The sequence below is a fragment of the Paralichthys olivaceus genome, chromosome 10 (genome assembly GCF_024713975.1).
Source record: "Paralichthys olivaceus isolate ysfri-2021 chromosome 10, ASM2471397v2, whole genome shotgun sequence".
NCBI classification, from domain to species: domain Eukaryota; kingdom Metazoa; phylum Chordata; class Actinopteri; order Pleuronectiformes; family Paralichthyidae; genus Paralichthys; species Paralichthys olivaceus.
In genome coordinates, this window is record NC_091102.1 from 3,100,294 (window position 1) to 3,122,740 (window position 22,447).

The following is a 22,447-nucleotide window of genomic DNA, read 5'->3' on the forward strand; positions in this document are numbered from 1 at the left end:
TATCACATTCTGTTTTATTCTGCTCTTCTCTATTCTGAGCCAGTTTGGGGCTTCGTTGTCTGACGTGGTGTGATTCAAAAGGAAAATAATAATAATAATAATAATAATAATAATAATAATAATAATAATAATAATAATAATAATAGTAATCATGATAATAGTTTTGTGTTTTGGATTAGAGTCGTTTTTATATCATGGATGTTTTAAGAGCAGGAGGCGGACAGAAATTTATCTGATAACATTAACCAATTAACGTGGTTTATTACTTATATATAATATACTATATATATATATATATATATATATAGAGAGAGAGAGAGAGAGAGAGAATAGAAACATGAAACTATGGAGCTCAACATCTTCCTTATCCGATGGGAAATTGTTGTAGTGTCACTATTTACTGCTGTATATCATTATAACACATATGTTGTTCTGCTCATTAACCTCAGTGACGTGTCCATTTTATTTCTTAAACTTATTTTAGAGCAGAAAGTCTCAATAGTGAGTCGGAACACTCGAGACTCTTGTCAACAAACCACTACGGAAGACTTAAGCGCCGGACCGCTCTGTCCCTCTTGTGTTTTCTTCCGGTTTTCTCTTTCAACTACATTTCTCACACGACAATCACGTTCAACCAAGACTGAGCGACGGTGCCTCCTGCGTGTGAGTGTAGAGTTTGTGTTTTTGACTCGGGATGGACAATAAAGCTGAGATCACAGACCCAAAGCCACTTTCAAGTCAGCAGTGTGGGGACACTTTTTGTTAAACCTCAAACTGTGGCTGTGGAGAGAATCATCCTGAATATTGTCTGTGAGGCATTTATTGTTTACCTCTTCTTTCCGCAGGAGAGACAGTAAAGGCTCATAAACACCTCCAGAACTTGTGCCTGTCAGACACAGCAGGTGATTTTATTTGTCTTTTAAGCGTTTAAATATGTTTAAACTAAACATACGTCTGCCTGAAATGAAAGGAAGGCGATGGTGACAGGTAAAATAAAGCTTACTCACACTTTGTTGGGTTTTGGTTTGCTAGTTTCAGACTCCCTACCTCAGACAGTGGCTCAGCGCCTGCGATGGATCATGCAGAAAGACCTTCAGGGACCGGATGTGTTTCTCATGGGTCCCCCAGGACCCCTGAGATGATCCATAGCCATGCAATACCTCGTGAGTACACACGAAAGACACAGACTCACACACTCTGTTATCTATTGTAACAGTTAAGCCAAGTTTTTACTTCTCATTAACCAGAAATTTACCAAACGGGAGGTTGAGTATGTTGCTCTGTCCAGAGACACCACAGAGACGGACCTAAAAGAGGAGAGAGGTCTGCTCTTCTACAGAGAGCAGGTAAACCCCCGTCAGTGTAAAATCTGTGGAGGTGACTCCGTGAGCAAACTGGACGTCAGCAGAAATATATACATGTGCAATCACAGATAATATTTACATGTGAAAACATACATTTACCAATAAGAACCAGCAGAAGGATAAAAATACAATGTGTGATGAACATGAAGAGGGAGGAAAAGATTCTGAGGACGATGATGATGCTCATCCCTGCTCTCAGATTGTGTTTCCTGTAAAAGTGGTACATTTTCAGATGTTTCCGTGTATTCCTGTGTCTGTGCCATTGATATGGGTGAGGGTGGGGGTGGGGATGGACTTCCTGTATTCAGTGATGAGCTCTTCTGTCTTCTTGGTGCTCCTAGTGAGGTTGTTAGTACAGCACCAAGACTCATGGTGCTGCTGCTCAGAAAGTCTCGAGTCCAGTCGCAAAGGCTGATGTTAAATTGCTCTTAAGTTGTTATCCTTCTCTGGGGTTAACTTGTGACCTCTCTAGGCGGCCTCAGATGTCCTCTCTGTTATCGGTCACTCCAGGATTTGGATTTGTCTTACAAAAAATTGGAGTCATATAAAAATATTAGTTTCATTACAGCTCAAACTGAGACGGTTGTGTTTCTAAATTTACATTTGTCAATGGCTTTACGTAGGCTCGTACTAAAATGATTTCAATTTCCATCGTCCAAATTTTGATCCATGATAGTTTCACTGTGAATAACTGATATGACCAATGCAGAATCAGAAAATCTTTCTATAATCTATTCTATTTCCCCACGACTGGGATGTCCGACTCTTCCACTAAAGGTAAAAAATAACCGATAGTCCTTTTTATATTCTCTCCTTCTTTCAGTTGCGGTAACACGTTACGTAACATCACAACGGTAGAACACTTGCTTTCTCGTTCCATTCTGTTCCCTTCCGTGCCACGTTTTGATCGATCAAGCTTTATGCAAACCTACGCCCCCACACTCAGCTGACTTTGGAAGTCAAGTAACCATGGAGAACTGCTCCTCATTACCCAGCCTGGTTTCTGTGAGGAGAACTTTCTGTTCTCCATTCATTTCCATTTATTTCTCAGGTGTTTGGAAAAAATGATTACGAGGAAAGAACAAAACATAAATCCACATAAGACTATTTAAACCTTTCACTGGGCTTCCAGGAGCGAGTAGTGACAAATGATGATATGCTGTGATAATTAACACTTGCTCAGTCATGTCATTATCTACAGCTAATTAGCTCCTGGCTTCATTTGAGTTAAAAAAAAAAAATACACCAGTTGCATAACAGTTCAAACATCAACTCCATGGAAACGGGGAAGTTTTTCTTTTTTTATCCTCAGAACATTTATTCTGAGACTTAACACGTGAACCTGACTTTCTGAAGCAGAAACACTCACATGTTAATTAGTTTGATTGAACCAGAGCTCAGTTACAGCAGAGTTCTTCAGTGGGGATAGTGTGGAAGGTGATGTTGTATGAATATGTGAATGTACATGTAGATACGTCACCTACTCTGCCCACTGAAAACATGTGTCTGCCCATCAGCCGTTACTTCTCTGAGTAGTTTTATCATTTAAAAGAAATAAATAGGTCTATTTCAGTGCGTTACACAATAAAAACTGAAAACTTGAAATCGCTCACTTTAATATGATCTTTCAATAAACTGAAAAGGAAAAATAAACTGAAAAGGGGAAAGTTTGCTCACTACATAAATTACACCTGTCTTTATTGGACAGTTACAGCAGAGAGCTGTTCCATTGATGTGATCTAATAATGGAGCTCTGTCCTGAAAACTGGTTATTCCACCTGAGACCAAACGTTATTTCACTGTAATTAGTGAGCAGCGATAACACACATCCACCATCAGCTGCCACGTACGCTACAGAATTTGTGCCTTGATGTTTTGATTGGCCAATACTGAACCTTAGATTTTGTTTTTCTAGAAGATAAAGATATTATTCATGGTCTTCAAGTCTGTGGAGCTGCCTCTAAATAAACTGACGACACAGTCAAGCTTCTACCGAGACGCATCATCGGTTTCCTGAAACGAGGAACGCCAGCCAACCCCTCGAAGTCAACGAGGCCCAGCCACCTCCCACCCGCTCATCAAACTGAAAAAAAACAGGTGTCGTCTGTTTCCATGGCAACAGCTCATGAATGGATACGACATTATCAATTGCACTGATAGGTGTGAAGAAATTGCGGGTTCCTGGTGTTCTTCAAATCCTCGTGGAACATTGTGTCATCGAATGAAAGGTGGGCAGAGTGAGTGAGTGTGTGCGTGTGTGTGTGTGTGTTCGTTGGCTCACTAGATGGAGTTGAAATTTGTGCCGTGGGTGCAATTACGCATCACCGTCTCCGACACCTATTCTGTGTGAAGAACTGAAAACGTGTGAAAATAAGGAAGATTTCCTCTCGAAGAATATTTTCATATTACAGGAGGTGTTGTGTGTGTGTGTGTGTGTGTGTGTGTGTGTGTGCGCGTGTGCGTGTTTGTAGGTGTGTTTTAACTAGAACATCCAAGTATTCCTCAGGGCCCTGCGCTGATTTGGAGCCCTATATTCAGACTTTTTTCGTTCCTCCGCTCCCTCTTTAGTTCTCCCCCCCCCCCCTCCCTCCCTTCAGTCCAAGCACCACCACCGCCCCCCCTGCATGAAGGATGCAGTCACATGGATGTAATCGCATGCATTACAGTCGTATTTCTGACATCGCCAGTAGTCACCTCTCTCCAGTTAGCAGGCTCTTATGTAATACAGCTTACCTCTAACCCACGCTGCTCATAAGTCTTTTTTACAGTAATAAAACACGTGCCACCTCCACTCCAGCTGAGTGTAAACCAATACCTTGCCTCTGCAGCGAGTTGGTTTTATGACGACGGCACCAGTGGCGGCCTGAGGCACATTGTTTTCGTGTTGTAAGTCTCATGAACACTTTATCTCAGGAACCCTTTCTAGGAAATGCCTCTAGATCTGGTACAACCATCTACCTGTGCTCAAAGATCAAAGTCACTGACAAAGACGTTTAATACCTTGATAATAAAAGTTTTTTTTCTGGCCATTGTAAAATTGGTGGAGGAGAAGTACAACTGCGAGATGGTATTTCTAGTTTAAAGTAAATTACCAGATTCACTAATAACCTAAATTAAAATAAATGTCAGAAGCTGCATTTTAAAAATAACTGTAGGAACTGGAGTGGAGAGAAATGGAGAATGAAAGAATGTCACTTCACACAAAACTGCAAATGTGTTGAGAAGGAAGAATTTGTTTTAATAATAGAGACCAATCGTACGGATCCCACAAACTGAACACAACTTTTATCAAGCGGGTGCAGTTGCATTTTGACTGGTGCACAGAACGCATGCGTTATCCTACGACAATAAAATGTTTATATTATGAATTATATGGAACAAAGTCCTTCATATATCTTCTATCCGCCCGCTGCTCTCTAATATGCTTTGCTAAGTGGTTGCTTAATGCTTGTTAGTGTGTGATGGGAGGGTTTTTTTCTCCCAGCACAGTTAGTGACAGTCGGAACACAAAGCCTGTCTGTGCTTCCCTTTCTCTCTCGCCACCCTGCGTCACTTACATTTCTAACAATTATGTGATTACAGCGTTGGTGCCCAAAATGGATCCAGAGTTAAATTTAGAGCATCTGGTCCCCACTATAGTTTTATGGCTCTGCTTCCCACACAACCTGCCACGTATTTACATGTTAACCTAATTACATGGCCACTCGCGCTGCGGTCCACCCAGACAGCTAAAGTTTCCTGCCTCTTGACGTCAGATGTGCTTTTTGATTTCTGCAGAAATGTGCGCCTACACACACAAACACAGTGAACATGTGTACACACACACACACGCATGCTTAACCAAGCTGAAGTTAGTTTGATCCCTAATTTCGGGAATAGAAATAGTCCTTCCTAAAACAGCTGAGACAGTTTTGAAGCTTGGTTTGGATTCTGAGCACAATAAGCTGAGGACATCCTCAGGAAAGGCTTTATGGCAAGCTCATTTTGTTATTAGAGCATGAGTAGATATATAAATGGTTTTAACTTTGACAACATTCACACAGGGTCAGAGGCTGTGTTAGACAATAGAGAAGCACATTTGACCTGAGCTTGAACTGATTGCAGTGATTAGAGTTAAGCCTTAAAATGAAACCTTTCCTGATATACCAGGACCCCCCCCCCCAAAAAAAAGTTCACTGATTGCTCTCAACTTTTAATATTTCAATACATAATGTATAACAGCTGATAAAATCCTTCCCCCCTTTGAAACCACATTTAAATCTGCTAATCGCACACACTCCTACCTCCTCTTGATCACGGCTGTTCTTTACGGAGACGTGTCTTCCTGAATCTTCACACCGGAGCAGTGAATTTTCTCACTTCTTCTACAGTGCTGTTCTTGTGTTTAGATGAAAAAAATGTACCTCTATAAATACTTTCTGACACTCAGTCGTGTACCTATAATGAAGGATTGGAGTTTTGTACCTTGATGTATTGCAGGAGCACTCACTAGAGGAGCTGGACAGCTGGACGATTGTCCGTGTGAGTGAGGACCTTCGGGTCATCGCTGTTGGTCTTCCTGTTCCCAAGTACAAGGGCAACCTGATGGAACCTCTTCTCCGCTCTCGCTTCCAGGCCAGAGACAACTAATCATCTCCCATTCAAGGTCAGTGCTGGAATTTACAGATTACTTGACACCAGCAAAATTTCTTAGTCATCCACATAACACACTGTGAATAAACTTCCTTGGAACTAATTTCTGTCAAAGATTGTCAAAAGTTTTGGGAAAATACATAATACTGGTTCACCAAATGACTGCAGAATTTTCTGTTGAATGTTATTTTCAGATTGTTGCCAGATCTATTTTGGGGATTTCAAACTTTCCCTAACTTGTTTTTCAATTCAGTTGCGCAAGTGTTCCTTCAAATCTCTTAAAGGTCCAGTGTGTAAGATTTAGGTGAAAGGGAACTATTGGTAGAAATTTAATGTAGAATAATCCTCATGATGTTTTCACTAGTTCGCTTCATCTAAATTGTATGAATTGTAGTTTTCTTTACCCCAGAAAAGGCCCTTTTTATTTAAATACGTTATATTTACATCGAGGGGACCCTCTCTACGGAGGCCGCCATGTTTTTTACATTTATAAACTAAACACCTTTTGAGTTTTATGACAACTGAAGTCTACCACAGTTTCTTTTTCATGTTTGGAAGGAGAGGGTGAGGTGAGGGGTGTTCAGCTGCAACACGACACTTCAACACTAGAGATTACAGAATTCTACACACTGAACCTTTAAGTGTTTAACCCTGCAGCTGTTGCATCTGGATATTATTGTCTTTTCAGGACCAGTTGAAGCTGTTATATACAGTGGGACCAAACATTGCTGCAGAAAGGTAAATTCAAAGCTCTATTAGTGAAGCTAAAAGCTTTTTAAGTGGCTTTTTGGACAAGTGTGAGTATTCGTGTGAGACCTAATGTGCAGCACTTGTTTCTGTCCCGTGTGTCAGGGTCTCCCAGCTGCTCTCACTCGCCACTACTACTGTGTTCCCAGGCATCATCCGACCTGGGCCTTCCTGACTCCCCTGTGGAGACAACCTGCTCCCTGCCCTCCACGTGCTGGTGAGAATCCAGACAATATAATCCCTCTCTCAGGAACAATAAAGAAGAGTGGGCTATTAAATAGAAAAAATACTCTTGCTCCTCCCGTTTGGTCAATTAATATTAGTGTCTAATGCTTGTGTTTTGCACAACGCCTTCCCCATGTAGTCCTCCTAGCAGTTATTCCAGAATTCACCCCTTCATCAGTATTTTGGGAAAAGATGGCCGCACCGCTGTGGAGGGCGTTCTCGGTGTATGTTGAGATGTCATGTATGTGAAGTCCAGTAGATATATTTTTTAAACGCATGTATTCTGTGGTGTTGTTTCTCAGAGATTTGAGCTCTTGGATGGTCGGCATGTGCCATTATGAGTGTTTCAGTGAGACTGAGGGCTGTGCAGGTGTCACATTACGCATCAAGGACAAAGACATCACGTTTCAGGTAACGGTCGACAGCCACGTCCAACAAACAGCGGCCCCAACTTCATCACCACACCGAGCCCCTCCCAGCTGCTCTCCGAGATGATGCAGTCTGATGTGTCTGATAGGAGCCATGGTACCTGACACATAATGCACAGTCCACAGTTCATGCTCAATGTGATCTCTGGTTTCAATAACAATCATTTTTGTATTTTCTAGGGTTGTGGCAAGTCGGTGCTCGCCAGAGAGTTTGCTGAGATACTGGGTTGCAGCATCGAACCAGCCATTCTCTACCAGGTGAGCAAACATCAGTTATCTTTGGTCTTTCAAAGATTCAAATTGTTTGATTTTTCAAGTCTGGAGCCATCTGACTTTATTTACTGTGAAAATACCACCGAGGATTGTGATGTAATACTTTGTAAACACAAGACAGAGCATTGCTTTTTATGTGAAAGTTCCCAAATAATTAATGAGACACTCATGTCTCCATCTATCATCTGACCATTTTATGATAAACAAGCGATAATCCTTTTCAATTACTTTCTATGACAATGTTCATTCAACAACATTAGTTAGTTACATGCATCCATCTGGAAAGTAAACGTAGACGCTGTGTCACTCGGGTAATAACTGTGTTTGTGGGATACATGTCTGTTTTGTCATACGCAGTGTCCTGTGATGTCACAAAGTACGTTTCAACCAATTGGGGGAGAGGAGGGGCACGGAAATTGCAAACAGTCGGACAGGGGTATTTTTTGAAAGGAGACCTTCTGATAATAGAAAACATTTCATGAGAAGAAAATCCGATTATGTTTCAGCAGGAGTTTCTCTTGTCACACTTGTTACTGTAGCTTCATTCACAAAACTCTTCAGTTGATCAGATGGTTAAATCCCCTCATCGTCACTGTAAAGATATCAGACTGTTCTACGCAGAGAAATTACATTGATTGAAATCACTTGTGCTAATTGTAGATGCAACATAAAGTGTTTTTAACCTCACGTCAGATGGACGGGGCCGCTCTAGGCCAAAATGCAAGGGCCGATTTGTTGTCCCAGTCCAGCCCTGATGCAGATGACGTCTTTCTGCCAAAGACGACAAACCAACCAAAGATAGAATTGTGCACATCACAGACATCAGGGATGAATCCAGAGGAAGAATGAGAAACACAATCCAAGAAAATGGAGGCATTTATATATATGTATTCACTTCTGTGTATGGAAACATTCCATAAACAAACACACTGCCAATGTGCATGTGTGCGTGTGTCAGACTGCTTCTGTGGAATGTAGTCAGCCGGGTGACGACCCTGCAGGAAGTGACTGTGCTGCGGCTTTATGTATTAATGCATCATGCTGCAGCTTTTTTTAGCCAGCTGAGGTCAGGGGTCACTTGTGCTGCGGGAATTGTGGAATCCTTCGCCAGGCCAGTCATCTTGTCGGCGCTGACGTTACCAATTTTTGGAAAAGGAAGTGGCAATTGGAGCAAGAGAGGAAAATAAATATTGAATCATAATACTCTGTAAAAGTTGTATTTATTTCAGAGTGGCTAACCTACAAACCTCACAAATAAAAAGTATCCTGAACTATGCTGTGAGTGGATTAGGATAAAGAATGCAGGCGAGTAAATGTACTAAGTATCATTCCACCGATGTGATAATCACATTAAGGAGGTAAAAAAATAGCAGCTGTTACATAACTGGCCACAGGAGGCCATGGAAGAGAGCGTGGCTTTTACAGCAAGAGGCAAAAAACCTCCAAAACAACTGAGTCCGTATATGAGGATCGACACCGCCTCCATTTCTGGTTTGTTAAACAATCAGGGGAGAAATATTACCACATTAAAAGAGATTAAGTATTTATAAATATTAATAAATATTAAATAAGAGAATTTAACTCTGCAGTGACCTGCTGGGTTTGGGTGATAGAAGAGAAGCTGCAGTGATCACAGGTTAAATACAGAGCTCAACTCATGAACACAAGATTCCATCCTCATCTTCATCATCGTCGCCTCTCGATTGTGCAAAATGTGAAACACAGATCTGGTTTCTGATATGATATAAAATGTCCTCTTGCTGAGGAGCAGCTCACAGTTTAGTCACTGCCTGGAACAAATTGTGTAACGCCGCATTTCCTCCCGCCTCCACCCTCCGTCTCTGCCATGACACGCTGGCGTGATAGCGAATATGACAGTCTTGCTGCGCAGACGTTTCACCCGCTAACAGAAATGTGCCATTAACTGTTATCTGTAGCGCCGAGATGTCGAGTCTAGCAGCAGGGCCAGATCATGTGGGGATCCAGTAAGAACAGAAAAACTGGAAATCTAGTGTGTGATGACATGAGACTCTCAACTCGTTTTATCCGGTTTCACCGTGTGATATTAAACACACTGCTGCACAGAACCACTCCTGATCTCACTCCCTTCACCCCCCGCAACTTTGTCCCTTGATTTCTTTCCGTCCTTGCTTCGTGTTCACTTGCACTGACCCCTACTCTCATCTCTTCTCTGCTTGCTCCTCTTTCACTTCCAGGACGTGACAGCCCGGGACCTTCTCCAGCAGAGGTACACCCTCCCTAACAGGGACACAGCGTGGAGGCCGCCTCCGCTGGTCACAGCTGCTATCGAGGGCAAGCTGCTGCTTCTCGACTTAATTCACAAGGTTAACCTGGGAACCCTGGCTGTGGTGTCCAGGTACTTCAGTCTGTATATTGTATTATTTAATTTGTGCATCAAACACTGGAAACGTGACTTGGCTTTAAGATAACCCCATTCAGCTCACAGCAAGACGTGCATGGAGAGGAGGAGAGTCTAAAGTATATTCAGATTTGTGATGCTGGCCTCTTCGGGCTCCGTGTCCCCAGTGGATAAACTGCTTATAGGTGTGGAGCGTGTTTGAGAGTAAAATATATGACGAGTAGGTAGAGTCTGCGTGTGTATTTGTGTGTTTGTGTGTTTTTTGTGTTTGTACATGCACATTGGTTTTGTGTATAAAAACCCACCTAAGCTGGCAGGAAGGATGTTTGTGGTGGAGCGTCTGGGCTGAAGTGAACCCACTTCCTCTTCCTCTGCTCCTGTGGCTGAGACAAAATGTGTGTGTGTGTGTGTCCACTGAGATTTATTTCTGCATTACAGGTTTCAGTATTTTTAACCAGGCACTTTATCAGGAACACCACACTAATAGTGGTTAGTTCTCTAAAACAGTCTCAGTTCTTCTGCTGCATGTTGTTGTAACTGCATCACTTCACTGCAGATTGGTCAACTGCTCACTAATGCTCCCACATCTTCCTCATGCTTCTCTGCTGCAGTCTGGTTATCTGAGTTTCTGTTCTTTCAGCTGCAGCCAGTCTGACCTCTGACCTCTCTCATCATCGTGGTGTTTCCATCCACAGAACTGCAGCTCTCTCTTTTTCTTTTTTTTTTTACTTCTGCAGTTCCAAAACATTTCTGCAAAGACATATACAGACCAATGCAGCCTTCGCCAGTGGATTCAAACATTATGGATGGTGTCCATGTTTTGCTGATAGTTAATGTTTCCCATAGCAACAAATAGAAAACACATGGTGGAGCGGCCTGACGTCACACTGGCAGTGGAATTGTTTCTGTTTACCAATCAGATTTGAATTAGAGTTGGAAACCTCGTTTAACTTTGATGTTTAAATTAAATTTATGCTGCTGGTTACATGATGGGACGGAACAGAGTGAACAAGAGAGACAAACACAATTCTAACTAGTGAAAACCAGTTTATGGTTCAGCCCTTATGATAACGTCCTCTGATAGCTTCATGTATGAAACCTTACTGATGGTGGTCAGCGCCTGTTTTCTCCCACATTAGAGGAAGTCCTGTCCTGTTGCAGCGTGGGCGTCTGTGTGGGGTGATTGAAACGGACTATGCTGTCCTCTCGAATCAAAGAATCACTCAGACAGCTGTCAAAAGTCATGCTCCTGTCCCCGACATTGATTGGATTGGACACACACACACACACACACAGACACACACACACACACACTCACGTATCACACATCCGTGACAAACACCATGTGCACCTGCACTCCACATCTACTTGAACACAGCGGAACAGATGTTCCTCCACTGCTAATGTAGAAGTGTGTGTCTGTGTGTGTGTGTGTGTGTGTGTGTGTGTGTGTGTGTGTGTGTGTGTGTGTGTGTGTGTGTGTGTGTGTGTCTGTGTCTGTGTGTGTTTGTCTTCTCAGGTCAATCTTCCCTGTCCACACGTTGTTCAGGGTGCTGGCCCTGGTGGAGCCCCCTGTCATGGGGCCACAAGAAGCAGCAGCGCAGGTCAGCAGTGGTTGGAGATGGTTCACATACAGGGACTGGTAAAACACACACACACACACACACACACACACACACACACACACACAAACACACACACACTGATTGCTACTTTTTGGACCAGTAAGTGTTAAACAAATGATAGAATCCAGCGCGATTACTTTGAACTGACGTTGCTGTAATAAAGTTTCCCGAAACTAATCGAATTAGAAAGCGTGCATACGTCCGTCTGCCAAGGCTCAACAGTCCCCTTATGAAACCACATTTAAATTCACTATATCCGGACTTTTCATCCGATAAAGGCCAAGGAACAAACCATAAACATTTGGTGTGGCTTAGTCAGATTAAGGGGGCAGATCATTGTGAGCGTTTTTCTAAGTTTTTGTGAAGTTCTCAAGTAATAATACTGAGATGGTGATGAATGAATCAGGCATATCGAGAGGCTTTTTCTCGCTGCTAAACCTCTGGCATGAGCGTTGCAACAGGATTTATAGTAGATCAATATATTTGCCTAAGTCCACTTCTGTTCGTCTTAGTAACGTCCTCAGTTTTTATTTTCCTCACCAGTCGCCCGACCAGTTTGTTTATGTGTGTGAATGTGTGATCTAAGTAATTTATTTGTGTATGGTGTGTGTGTGTGTGTGTGTGTGTGTGTGTGTGTGTGTGTGTGTCAGTCACCAGGCGCGGTCTCTGGCCTCTTCTCTCTCCACCAGACAGCTGTTGAGGATCTGTCGTCGTCTCTCTCAGTACCCTGAGGAGAGCATCGCTCACTCAGTCACTAAGGCTTGTCTCTCCAGGTCTCCACACACACACACACAAACACACACACACACACACACACACACCCACACACACCCACACTTTACTATTAATGTGGTTTTTGATTTTATTGTGAAAGTAGTATAAAAGTGTCCTTTTAATGCTTTGTGATTGTGTGTGACGTGTGTGTGTGTGTGTCAGGATGGTGTGTTAACTATCGGCGATGTGTCCGCTCCCATCTACAACCCCAGCAAGAAATTGAACGTGTACTTTTACTTATGACAATCCCCAGGTTATTACACATCCACTTACATAAATATTCTGGACATGATCAGATGCATGTGAGTCTAAACCAAATCTGTAGCTGCAAGAAAACATTTAACTCAGCTGTGTCTTTTGAGTCTGTAACTGTAAAAGAACATTTCCAGGACATGACCCACACATGAGGGCAAAACGCTGGATTACAAACAATAAAGAATAATCCAATGACCAGTGTGTGTGTTCATCACTACACAACATTCACATCAAGTAAGATCACACACACCAATGAAAGGCCCAGTCCGATCCCCTTCAGCTACAATCTTCTTTTTTTTGTGTTATTATTAATATCACTCTGTCCTCTTTGCAGTGTTTGACTTTATTTCATTATGAAGGATTTTGCTTTTAGTTCGGGTATTAACTGTATTTCCCAAGGTCACGCTCTAGTTGTTGCTGCCTCAGATACTCTGGAGCCTCAGATCTCAGTCCTGGCGTGGCAGTAAAATCTGCCCCAACCACCAACTGACCCGGGTTTGATTGGATAAGAAAGCAGTGTGACTTAAATTCATGTCCAGCAGGAACACATTTGATGGTGGTTAACTTGTAGTTGTACTCGTTATGCAAAAATAGGAAAGATCTTGCAAAAGTACTTTACATCTTGTATACGTGTGTGCGTAACGTAAGTGTGAAATGGAAACCAACACACATTAAAACCAGGTCTGAACCGGGCCTCAGATCTTATTGTCCACTGTGGCTCGCTGTGATGGAACCTCAGCGTGGCCCAAAGAAGAACCAGCTCAGGAAACGACACTCTGACATCTTCTGGCGACAGTGATGACGTGATATGACCCAGATTTATTTCTTCCCCATTCTCTCTCTCTCTCTCCCCGTCCTAATTTTGCCTCTCTATTCTGCTTGTGTGGGAGGCTGAAATAAGAGTGGAAGAGGGTGAGATGGGATGAGAACAGGGAGGATGCCCTACTTTTTGCCTGACCTGCTTTCTGTCTGCAGCATCTTCACATGCAGACACAGAACATCATGAGAAAATGTCCGTCTGGGTTCAGTCAGTGTCGTGTTTTAACCAAGGGTTTGTTTGTTTGTTTGAATGTTTCTGCAGCACATGAAGGTGATGGAGGACATGTTGAAAGACTTTCTGTTGGGAGAGCTCCTCCTCTTGTTGTGCAACCAGGTGAGTGACATGTAATCGTATCAAATCCGCAGGGAACCAGTTGTGTTCACTGTCTTAAAGTGAAGTGAAGTAGGCCACACATGTCTGCACCGTGTGAGTGTAGGGGGAGCAAGTTATGAAACAGGCCCCCTGCGCCCTGATGTCACCCTCTGACCCTCCCTGCTCGCTGGGGGCATAAATGAGCATGTATCTCTCCCTCTGGGACACTCTGTGCCCTCAGTCTGCTCCAGAATCGACAGATGAGAAGAGGAGGAAGAGGAGGAAGAGGGGAGTGAAAGTGGACATGGCGTCCTCGCAGCCCAGAGGTGGTTGTATATGTGCCTCTGTGTTCGTGTTTGTGTGAGAGAGACCTGAGTGGGAGACGCGTATCCGCAATGCCGAGCACATGATCAGGCATGGGTGATGCTGTGACATTAGGAGCTGTCAGAGCGGCTTACTGGTCATCTGACAAAGTGGCCGAGCCGTCCAGGAGAAGGAGGCTCAGTGGGAGTCCCAGAGAGGAGCCCCTGTCAGAACATGGAACCGTCCACACCCAGAGACACTCTCCCAGTCAGCACTGTCCCTCCACAGAGGGAAGACATCTCTATTTCTCTTCACAGTTACTTAAACACAGCTGCTACACACAGAATCCTTTCTGTAACTTTGTATAGGCGTTAAATGTTTTGTTTTTCAATCCTTCCACAGGGAGCGGGCACAACAAACCGATAACTGGTCGTCTAAAAACAACAATAACACATGTCTCTTTTAAATACTTGTATTTTTCTATCATTAAAGAACAAAGCTGTTCTATTTAAGGGAGAAGTGAGCTGCCAGCGTTTTCTCTTACCCCCCCGTCGGCCCTGGCCGTCCCATCCGAGAGAACCAGAACCTATTTTTGGTCGTCAGTAAATTAGGCCATCACCAGAACAAGGACTTCACATGCACGTGAAGAAGAGTTCGAAGAAGTCGTCATTAAGTTCACTGATTCAATAAATACTCACATGATGACACCTGACCTGCGCGCTGTGAATTCAGTCTTACTATTGAATGTATCTGGGATCAATCAGAGGCAGCGCCGGGCCTCGTATTGATCCTGGCACTAATAAGAAGGCAGTGTTTTGCTTGTCAATGACTGATGGAAAATAGGCAGCAAACAGAAAACCTATAAAAGTCACCACTTGTTAAAACGAGAACAACTTCAGTTTAAAATCTCAATCTCATTGTTGTAGTGAAACCACCGACACCGCATCCACACGTAGAAACGACCCGTTGCTCCCCTCCGTCTGCACATGTGCGTGTTGAGTTTGTCAAAGTCCTGTGAAAGTCGAAGTGGAGCCGAGCGCAGATGTGGCCTGGTTAGTTACTATAGCTGCAGCTAATATTAGAGCAGGGCAGAGGCAGGAAGATCTGTGCATGTGGCTTTTGGGAGCCTGCGACTGAAAGCCTACAGAGATGTGGCTCAGAAAAGAGAAGCAGTCGGCCAGGAAGGAAACTGGGACAGCTCCTGGGTCACGCTGTGAGGTATCGAGGCGAGAGGGGGGGCTGGTAGGCAGCTCGTTCAGAGAAAGAGGAAGGGATAATTTTGGACACCACCAGGAGATCAAAGTTGTTGGAGCGATGCTTTATTTCCCGGCCTGTTGAAATTGAGTACAGTGTTATCAGCAAAGCGTTTTCACTGGCCTGCATCTTTGTATAAATAAAAGTAGACGGAATGGATGTTATAACATATCTATGACATCATACTCATCAGTTCTATCTGTGTGTTTGGGGTGTTTGCAGGTGAAGGCAGCGAAAATGGTGGAGGTCGATAAAGCTCCAACAGAAGTCACCTGCACCCTCAAAACCCTGGTGGAGGGCGGAGAGACGATTCTGACTGACAGAAGCAGAATCATCTCAGGTACACACACACACACACACATAGAGGGTTTGACACAGAAATGTTTCAGATCCAGCGAGCAGACAGAAGCGGGACAAGTTGAGGGTCGGGTGTCCTGGAGGACAAACATGAGTAACCCATCAGATGCAGGACAATGACGGAGGCTTAGGATAAAAAGGATGGTGGACAGGTACCAGTCGACTGTGGACCATGCTGGACGGTGAACTTGTGACTCTTCCATGTTGTCCTACGTGATCGCACCAGCTGCTCCATTCCTGAGCAGCTCTTCTTCCCACAGGAATGCAAACACAACCTCGACACTTCATAAACACAAACTCAAGAGCTCCTGATGCTATCAGCACAGTCACACTGTGTGTGTGTGTGTGTGAGAGACACAAATCAAAACATTAAGAATGAAATATAAAGTCACAGACAGGAGCAGATGAGTGCTCACTGTGATTTGTGTTTGCTTGCATGTGATGCGATCTCCTCCAAAGACCCACGATGCCTTGCTGCAGAAACCGGTGGCCGCGATAGGAGAGCTGAGGTCCACGGTCGACCAGGGCACCATCACTTACCCCTGGTCCACACGAGAGGTTGTCAACATCGTCCAACGCCTCCAGGTAAGATGGAACTCTAAAGCGTCCAGATACAGTAGGATGCATATGCTTCAGCAGCTTTTCTATCTTCTCAGGTTTAGTCTCAGATGATCTCTGAAATCAATAATTCATAAAGAGTATGTGACCTTAATGCTGCACTCATAGATGTTTTAATAATGCAATAGAGTGTCCTCACCACACAGATGTGCGTCGGCCTGACAAACACACACACACACACTTTAACATGTTCTGTAACACAGGAATCATCTGCAGATTTCAGGTTTTCAATCTCTTATGTCAAAACAACATACAACATAATTCAGCTGTTCTGAAGAAGAAGGGTTGAGACGTTATTATCGTTGACTGTCAGATAACAAAGAGGGAAAAAAAGGTTATTTGAGAGAGAAGTTTTTCACCTCAACACGCGGCTGACAGTGTGGGGCAGGGGTAAATGCTGGACTGTCATTGGATAGTCAGGGGGGCACCTCTCACTTTTCTATGAAAGGAAAATTAAATTAAACGTAGAGCCTTGGAGATTCAGGCACATTAGGCAGGAAGAATAAACGGAGGGTGGAGGAGTTGGTGTTCGGTACCCACAGATTCACATCACTAAGCATCACCACTTCCAGCTTCCAGAGCAATTATGGTCGAGTTTAATTCAAAGTGTGGGATCGTGGCAGTGTTTCGTGCTGTATGTGATTCTTGTGCTCCGGTGGTAGAGTGACACTTTTCTGTCTGATTGATCAGTGGAGCATTGTGTAGCCATGGTTACTGCATTGATCTTTGCTACATGCTATTCACCCATCTTCACCTTTGCTCGCTTTATCATCATCATCATCTTCATCATCATCAGCCAGCACCATCTCTTTGGAAAAGGGCACAACAGTTATTTTCAGCTTGTTTGTGTGAATCCAGTCACACTCTGATTTCGATTATATTTAAAGAGCGAGTGTTGGTCACGATTCCCCGCCTCCTCCCTCCTCAGAGCTTCAGGAGTAACGGTGAGGGACCAGAATAACGGCGCTTGAAGAAGAGCGAAATTAGGATTGGAGCTTTCGCTATTGTAGATCAATAATTCAGTGCACAGGGACGAGACCTTATGTTTGATTTCCCCACTGGCCGCCCACTTCTGACATTAATCACCACCACTATTGACATGTGGAGGAGCAGGACAGACACAGGATCATTTAGTTGAAGGCTAAATTGCTTCTTTCGAGGCGCGAGCCAGTGTTGGCCTTAATTACTATTCACATCTGGACATAATAGCACCTTTGTGGTGAATAGAAACACAGATCAATACGCCACATATGATCTATGTTTCAGCCGTAACCAGCTGGGATGAGACTGTTGCACCGAACGTGCTTTTAATGTCCGAATAACGGCCCGAGATCCAGGGTTGTTTAATCATCTCGACCATTGTGTCAGTTTAATATGTATAGAAACAGTCAATTACAGCCACTACAGGACGATCACTCACCAGGCTGTAGAAATTAATGCTTACATTTCTTTCTGTTAGTCGCCACCAGGGGCTGGATATGGAGATTGTGTTGTTGTGTGAAATGTTCCACCAGCCGCGAGTATTGATAAGCGTCAGATATCGAGAGCTGTTATCAATTCAGATCTATTCAACCTCCACCAGACCGGTCGGATTAACCCGAGGACCGTGAATGAAGATGGAGGAGATGGGGAGCTCTGGTTCATGTTTGTGATAAGTTTGGTTTTTTTAATCACTTGTGCGATGATATAAAAACGGGCTGAGACTCTCTCATGATTGGTGGAGTGTGTGTTTTGACACAGATCACTGCTGCACAGACAAATGTTATTATTTACCAGCTTATATCTCGAATCTTTAGAGCGCAGCGTCTGTCTCTGCTCCGTCGCAACAGTGTCTCCTCCTCTCTGTTCCTCTGTCTTTATTGCCCATTTACCAGCATATCACCATAGTTACTGTACGATACGGAAAATTTATTGAGGCAATACAACGTGTACGTCTCCGATTATATCACAGACGCAATAATAAATCCTGTAAAAGCCTTAGAAAGAGAGGGACGACTCCTCTGCACTCATCTGTCAGTGGTGCGTTCAGAGTGTAGACATGATTTATCCTGCAGGTAGCGTTTCTTATTCCCAGCTGTGCCCCGGCATCAACCTCTGTTCAGGAACTGTAAATCATATTAACATCTTCTGACTCCTTTTGTCTATTCTTCCCTCCCTGCTCTTGTGTTGTCTTTTCTCTTCTTCCTGACCCCTTCCATCTTCCCTTACTTCATCTTCTTTACCGTTTGCCTCCTCCCCCCCTTCTCCTACTTCTCCCCCTCCCTGCAGAAATCCCCTGGCGCGGGGGTTCGGCCAACGTGGTGCGAAACGTCTTCGACTTGTGACTCGTACAACAAAGACACCCGAGAGGCTCTGATCGAAGCGCTGCACAAGCACGGGATTCCCATCGGAGCCAAGCCCACCTCCGTCAAAAGGAGTAAGACATCAGGAGAAGCTAGGATGACACACACACACACACACACACACACATCCTGAAGGCACATCCAGCACTCGACTAACATACACACACTGACAGTCCAGCAGAGGTCAAAGTCCATTCAGTTTATTTTCACATCAGATAATCACTGCATGCACCAGAAATTAACTCTTGAGCTTTTTATTCGGTGATGGAGTGATGAGATTTTGTTGTCACTCCATCTCGCTGCTTGCGGAGGTCACCTAATTGCTCCTCCAGAGAGGACGGGTACAATCGACAGTGACTGATTCTGGCGTACGCTCTGAAACATCGAATGCTAAAGAGAATCCTCATTTTTACTTTGTAGACCCGTTGTCATGGAAACATTAGAAATCTATCAGAGGCTTCAAATTAATTATATTAAAGCACTGTAACTATGTTTTAAAAATATCGGAAGCTGTTTATGCGATTATGTTTTATGACAAACACTCGATTTAACACAAAATCACAAAGCAGGCGACATTTTTTTACTGAATTTCAACAGTTTTTTTTTCCAGTTTATGTTGTTATTCTTATTTTACTACATAAAAAAAAAAAAAGAAAAGCTATTGATGTCACTGTTATCGAACCTTCTCCAGAAGCCTGTCGGTATAAAGCAGCTGCTGAGGGGTCAGTGTTCCTGGGTAGAACGGTCTCCTCTGATGGAAGATCCATCATGTGCAGCTGTTAAATAAAGGAAAATATTTGTTTCTTCTGTCTCCTGTGGTTTTATTTGAACTCATCACGTTCATTAATTCTCAGCTCAAGTGAACTCTTGAGAACAGCAGAGCAGAAACAAGTACTTTCCTTCATTCTGCAGACGATCTGATCCATTATGTCTGTCCTGACATCATCCAGCCTCAGTGGGTTTTGCGTCTGTTTGGATCAGTGATTTCAATCCCATCTTGAACAGTTTATATTGGACTAGTTGTTTTGCCCACAACATCTTGTTTACATAAAAACTAAATATTTTGCCTCTTTGACTTCCAATTTTGGGCATGGAAAAGCAGAAACAGTTTCTCTTATGTGTCTCGTTGCTTTTCCATTCAGAGAAATATTTACGGTTGGAGGACCGTCCCTCGTCCAACCGTTTTATCCTCTTGGAATTTCCTTGTTTTGTGGTCGTATTGCATTGTTCAATCCACCTGCAGCCAATAAGACTGTGGCCACGGTCCAGCTATGATTTTTGGGAAGACTAGTTAACATCTGGCAGTTTGACCCTTTTTGAATCAAATTAAAACCTTTTTTTTCCAAGAAATCTTTTTTTAACGCAGAGCGAAGCTTCCACCTGAAATCATTTTGAGGCACAAGAAAACTCTATCAACAATATACAACAGTGTGTCGCTTCCTTAGTTCCCACCAAGCGTTTGTCACCATGTGACCTTCAGTCTGTAGGTCGCCCCAGCCGGAGGTGAAAATGACGGGATGCTGGTCGATGAACCGAGATGGCAACGCTCGCCTCGAACTGTCCCACTGAGACGCAGCACATAGACATCCAGGGAAACACAATCTGAAACAGACATCATTATTAAACAGTGAGTTTCCCCACGTGCTGAGATCCTGTGAAGAGTTGTATTGTCATGTGGGGGGGTGATTGATTGATTGATATTACTTGATTGTAATTGGTGTGTATGCACGTGTTTACATGCGTGTGCTTCATGTTGCATGTTCACGTGTATCCAGGGCCCCGTGTTCCTGCGTGTTCAGAGTTACCCCTGCAGCAGACGGGAGAGCAGGGCTTTGAGTTTCAGGGAGGAGAAAGCCCACTGGCAGATTCCCATGAATGAGGTCAATATCATCTGTGACGTCACCACCAAAGATGGTACACACACACACACACACAAAGACACACACACACAAAGACAACATTGTATTACTTAACGATCACACTGATTTGATCACATTAGACTCGGTGACGTTTTTACTCAACCCTCTTGGGAGAGTTCTGGTTTGGAGTCACTGAACAGGATGTTGACTGTGATAAAAGCATCTTACGGAGTTTTCATTGTGAATAAACGTGTATTTTCAGATCACTTTGTCTTTTCTGCACAACATAGAATAGAAATCTTTATTGTTTACTTGCCTGACAAAGAAAGTTCATACACTCAGACATTAAACATGAAAGTTCTTTCAAGAGGAAGAGAACTGTCCATTCATCGTCTTCATCTTCAAGATTTTTTTCAAATCAAAGGGTCTCAGTGGAATTGATAGAGAATCAATATCTCCTGCCTCTTCTCTCGTCCTTGTTTACTAACTAGTGGAACATCGACTTACACTTATGCAACGCTGGTATTTCAGTGTTTTTTTTTCCTCTTTGGTGCACGACCACAGATTCCTCACAAATTTAAAATAGAGTTTAGAGTTTCTTAAAATTGCTCGGTGGTTAGCGGTTGTTTTGCAGCAGAATCTCTCTCACCCCATCAGACTCTGGCCTGTGACAGCCGAGCGTAAGACAAGAACAATGCTCGTTAGCTTTTTCTCCGAGCAGAACGCTTTACAGCTGCTGCGTATTAGGCAAGAGGAGCAATTCTAAAAATACCTCCGTGATGGATCGTGTTGCGTCTGTCTAAAAATGAAAAGGTCCAGACAACATGAGTTCACTCGCAGGTCAATTGGCCTTCCAGGAAAATCAGGGAACCCATCAAGCACATGCACACGCATAACGCAATGCATGTTCTACCTACACTCACACATGCGCTCACATAGTTGTGGGTCTGCAAAAAACAAAGTCAGAGACACAATTACGTGTGCAGCTTTCCATAACTCACACACAAGACGCCGCAGCCTGTCAGAAGACACATCCACATGCAGGACGGACATGTGTGCTCACACATGTGCACACTCAAACTGTGTGTATGTTTAGAACCAGGAAATGAGGGTTTTTTTGATTTTCGGAGCAGCTCAGCACAGTAGTGTGTATGTCAGGAATTGGAGGCCATAAGGAAGCCATTAGAGTGGAGCAGGGCAGCCGGGGGCCGAGGCCAGCTCCCCTGAGGCCCCCCCCCTCATAAAACTCAGTTGAAGATGAAGCCTAGTGCGTCACAAACAGTTCACCCACCACTTACACACACACATGCATGCACACACTTGGATATCTGATATGAGTGAAGCAATCACACAGCAGGTCGATCTAAACTGAAGTGAATTAAGTTGCAGTCAAGTGTTCACATTAGTTGTAGTTACCTGGACAATAGTGGACAGAACCTTCTGGGGGAGAGCGCCCTCTGTTGGCTTTGAAAGTATTCACCACGAACAGTGTACATGAGGTGTGTTAGTTTGTCAGTCCGCAGGATTACAGTGTTTTTACAACACTGTCACTGATTTGTCCGGGAACAAAATCATGGATCTTGATTGAAAAACTGATATTTATGAGCGTGATTTGGTGCCGAGCCAAATAAAAATTCAGATCTAGTGAATTTAAATGTGGTTTCATAATGGAACTGTTGGACCCTGGTGGAGGAATGTGCTCCACTAAATCACTAAATAATGAAGGAAGGATTCAACTGCAGCCAAACATGAACAATTATTGCATTAAGTAAATCACATAATTGAATCATTTGCTTTCTGTCCACGGATATTCGTTCCATATATTACGTCAGACAAGAAGGTTTTGTTTTCATCGTTTGTTTATTTAGAAGGTTTTACG

General features: G+C 43.5%; 1 protein-coding gene across 10 annotated transcripts; it reads left to right on the forward strand.

Annotated features, from left to right (window-relative positions):
• The first annotated feature begins 542 nt into the window (after nt 1-542).
• On the forward strand, nt 543-20,623 carry LOC109643412 (von Willebrand factor A domain-containing protein 8-like). 10 transcript variants are annotated; one of them, XM_069532586.1, is made up of 17 exons: nt 543-663; nt 846-902; nt 1,033-1,163; nt 3,280-3,592; nt 5,844-6,009; nt 6,685-6,734; nt 6,849-6,960; nt 7,271-7,493; nt 7,577-7,654; nt 9,886-10,046; nt 11,569-11,691; nt 12,325-12,447; nt 13,785-13,856; nt 15,615-15,732; nt 16,209-16,334; nt 18,636-18,783; nt 20,190-20,329. In XM_069532586.1, the coding sequence occupies exons 8-13, from the start codon at nt 7,473-7,475 to the stop codon at nt 13,789-13,791; spliced, it is 513 nt and encodes a 170-aa protein (XP_069388687.1). In that variant the 5' UTR covers nt 543-663; nt 846-902; nt 1,033-1,163; nt 3,280-3,592; nt 5,844-6,009; nt 6,685-6,734; nt 6,849-6,960; nt 7,271-7,472; the 3' UTR covers nt 13,792-13,856; nt 15,615-15,732; nt 16,209-16,334; nt 18,636-18,783; nt 20,190-20,329. The 10 variants fall into 10 exon arrangements, 9 of the variants coding, with proteins under 9 accessions (XP_069388687.1, XP_069388688.1, XP_069388690.1 ...); XM_069532587.1 differs by lacking the exons at nt 13,785-13,856; nt 15,615-15,732; nt 16,209-16,334; nt 18,636-18,783; nt 20,190-20,329 and adding an exon at nt 1,248-1,346 and having other exon boundaries at nt 12,332-12,898; XM_069532589.1 differs by lacking the exons at nt 13,785-13,856; nt 15,615-15,732; nt 16,209-16,334; nt 18,636-18,783; nt 20,190-20,329 and adding an exon at nt 1,248-1,346 and having other exon boundaries at nt 6,893-6,960; nt 12,332-12,898.
• The last annotated feature ends 1,824 nt before the right edge of the window (nt 20,624-22,447 follow it).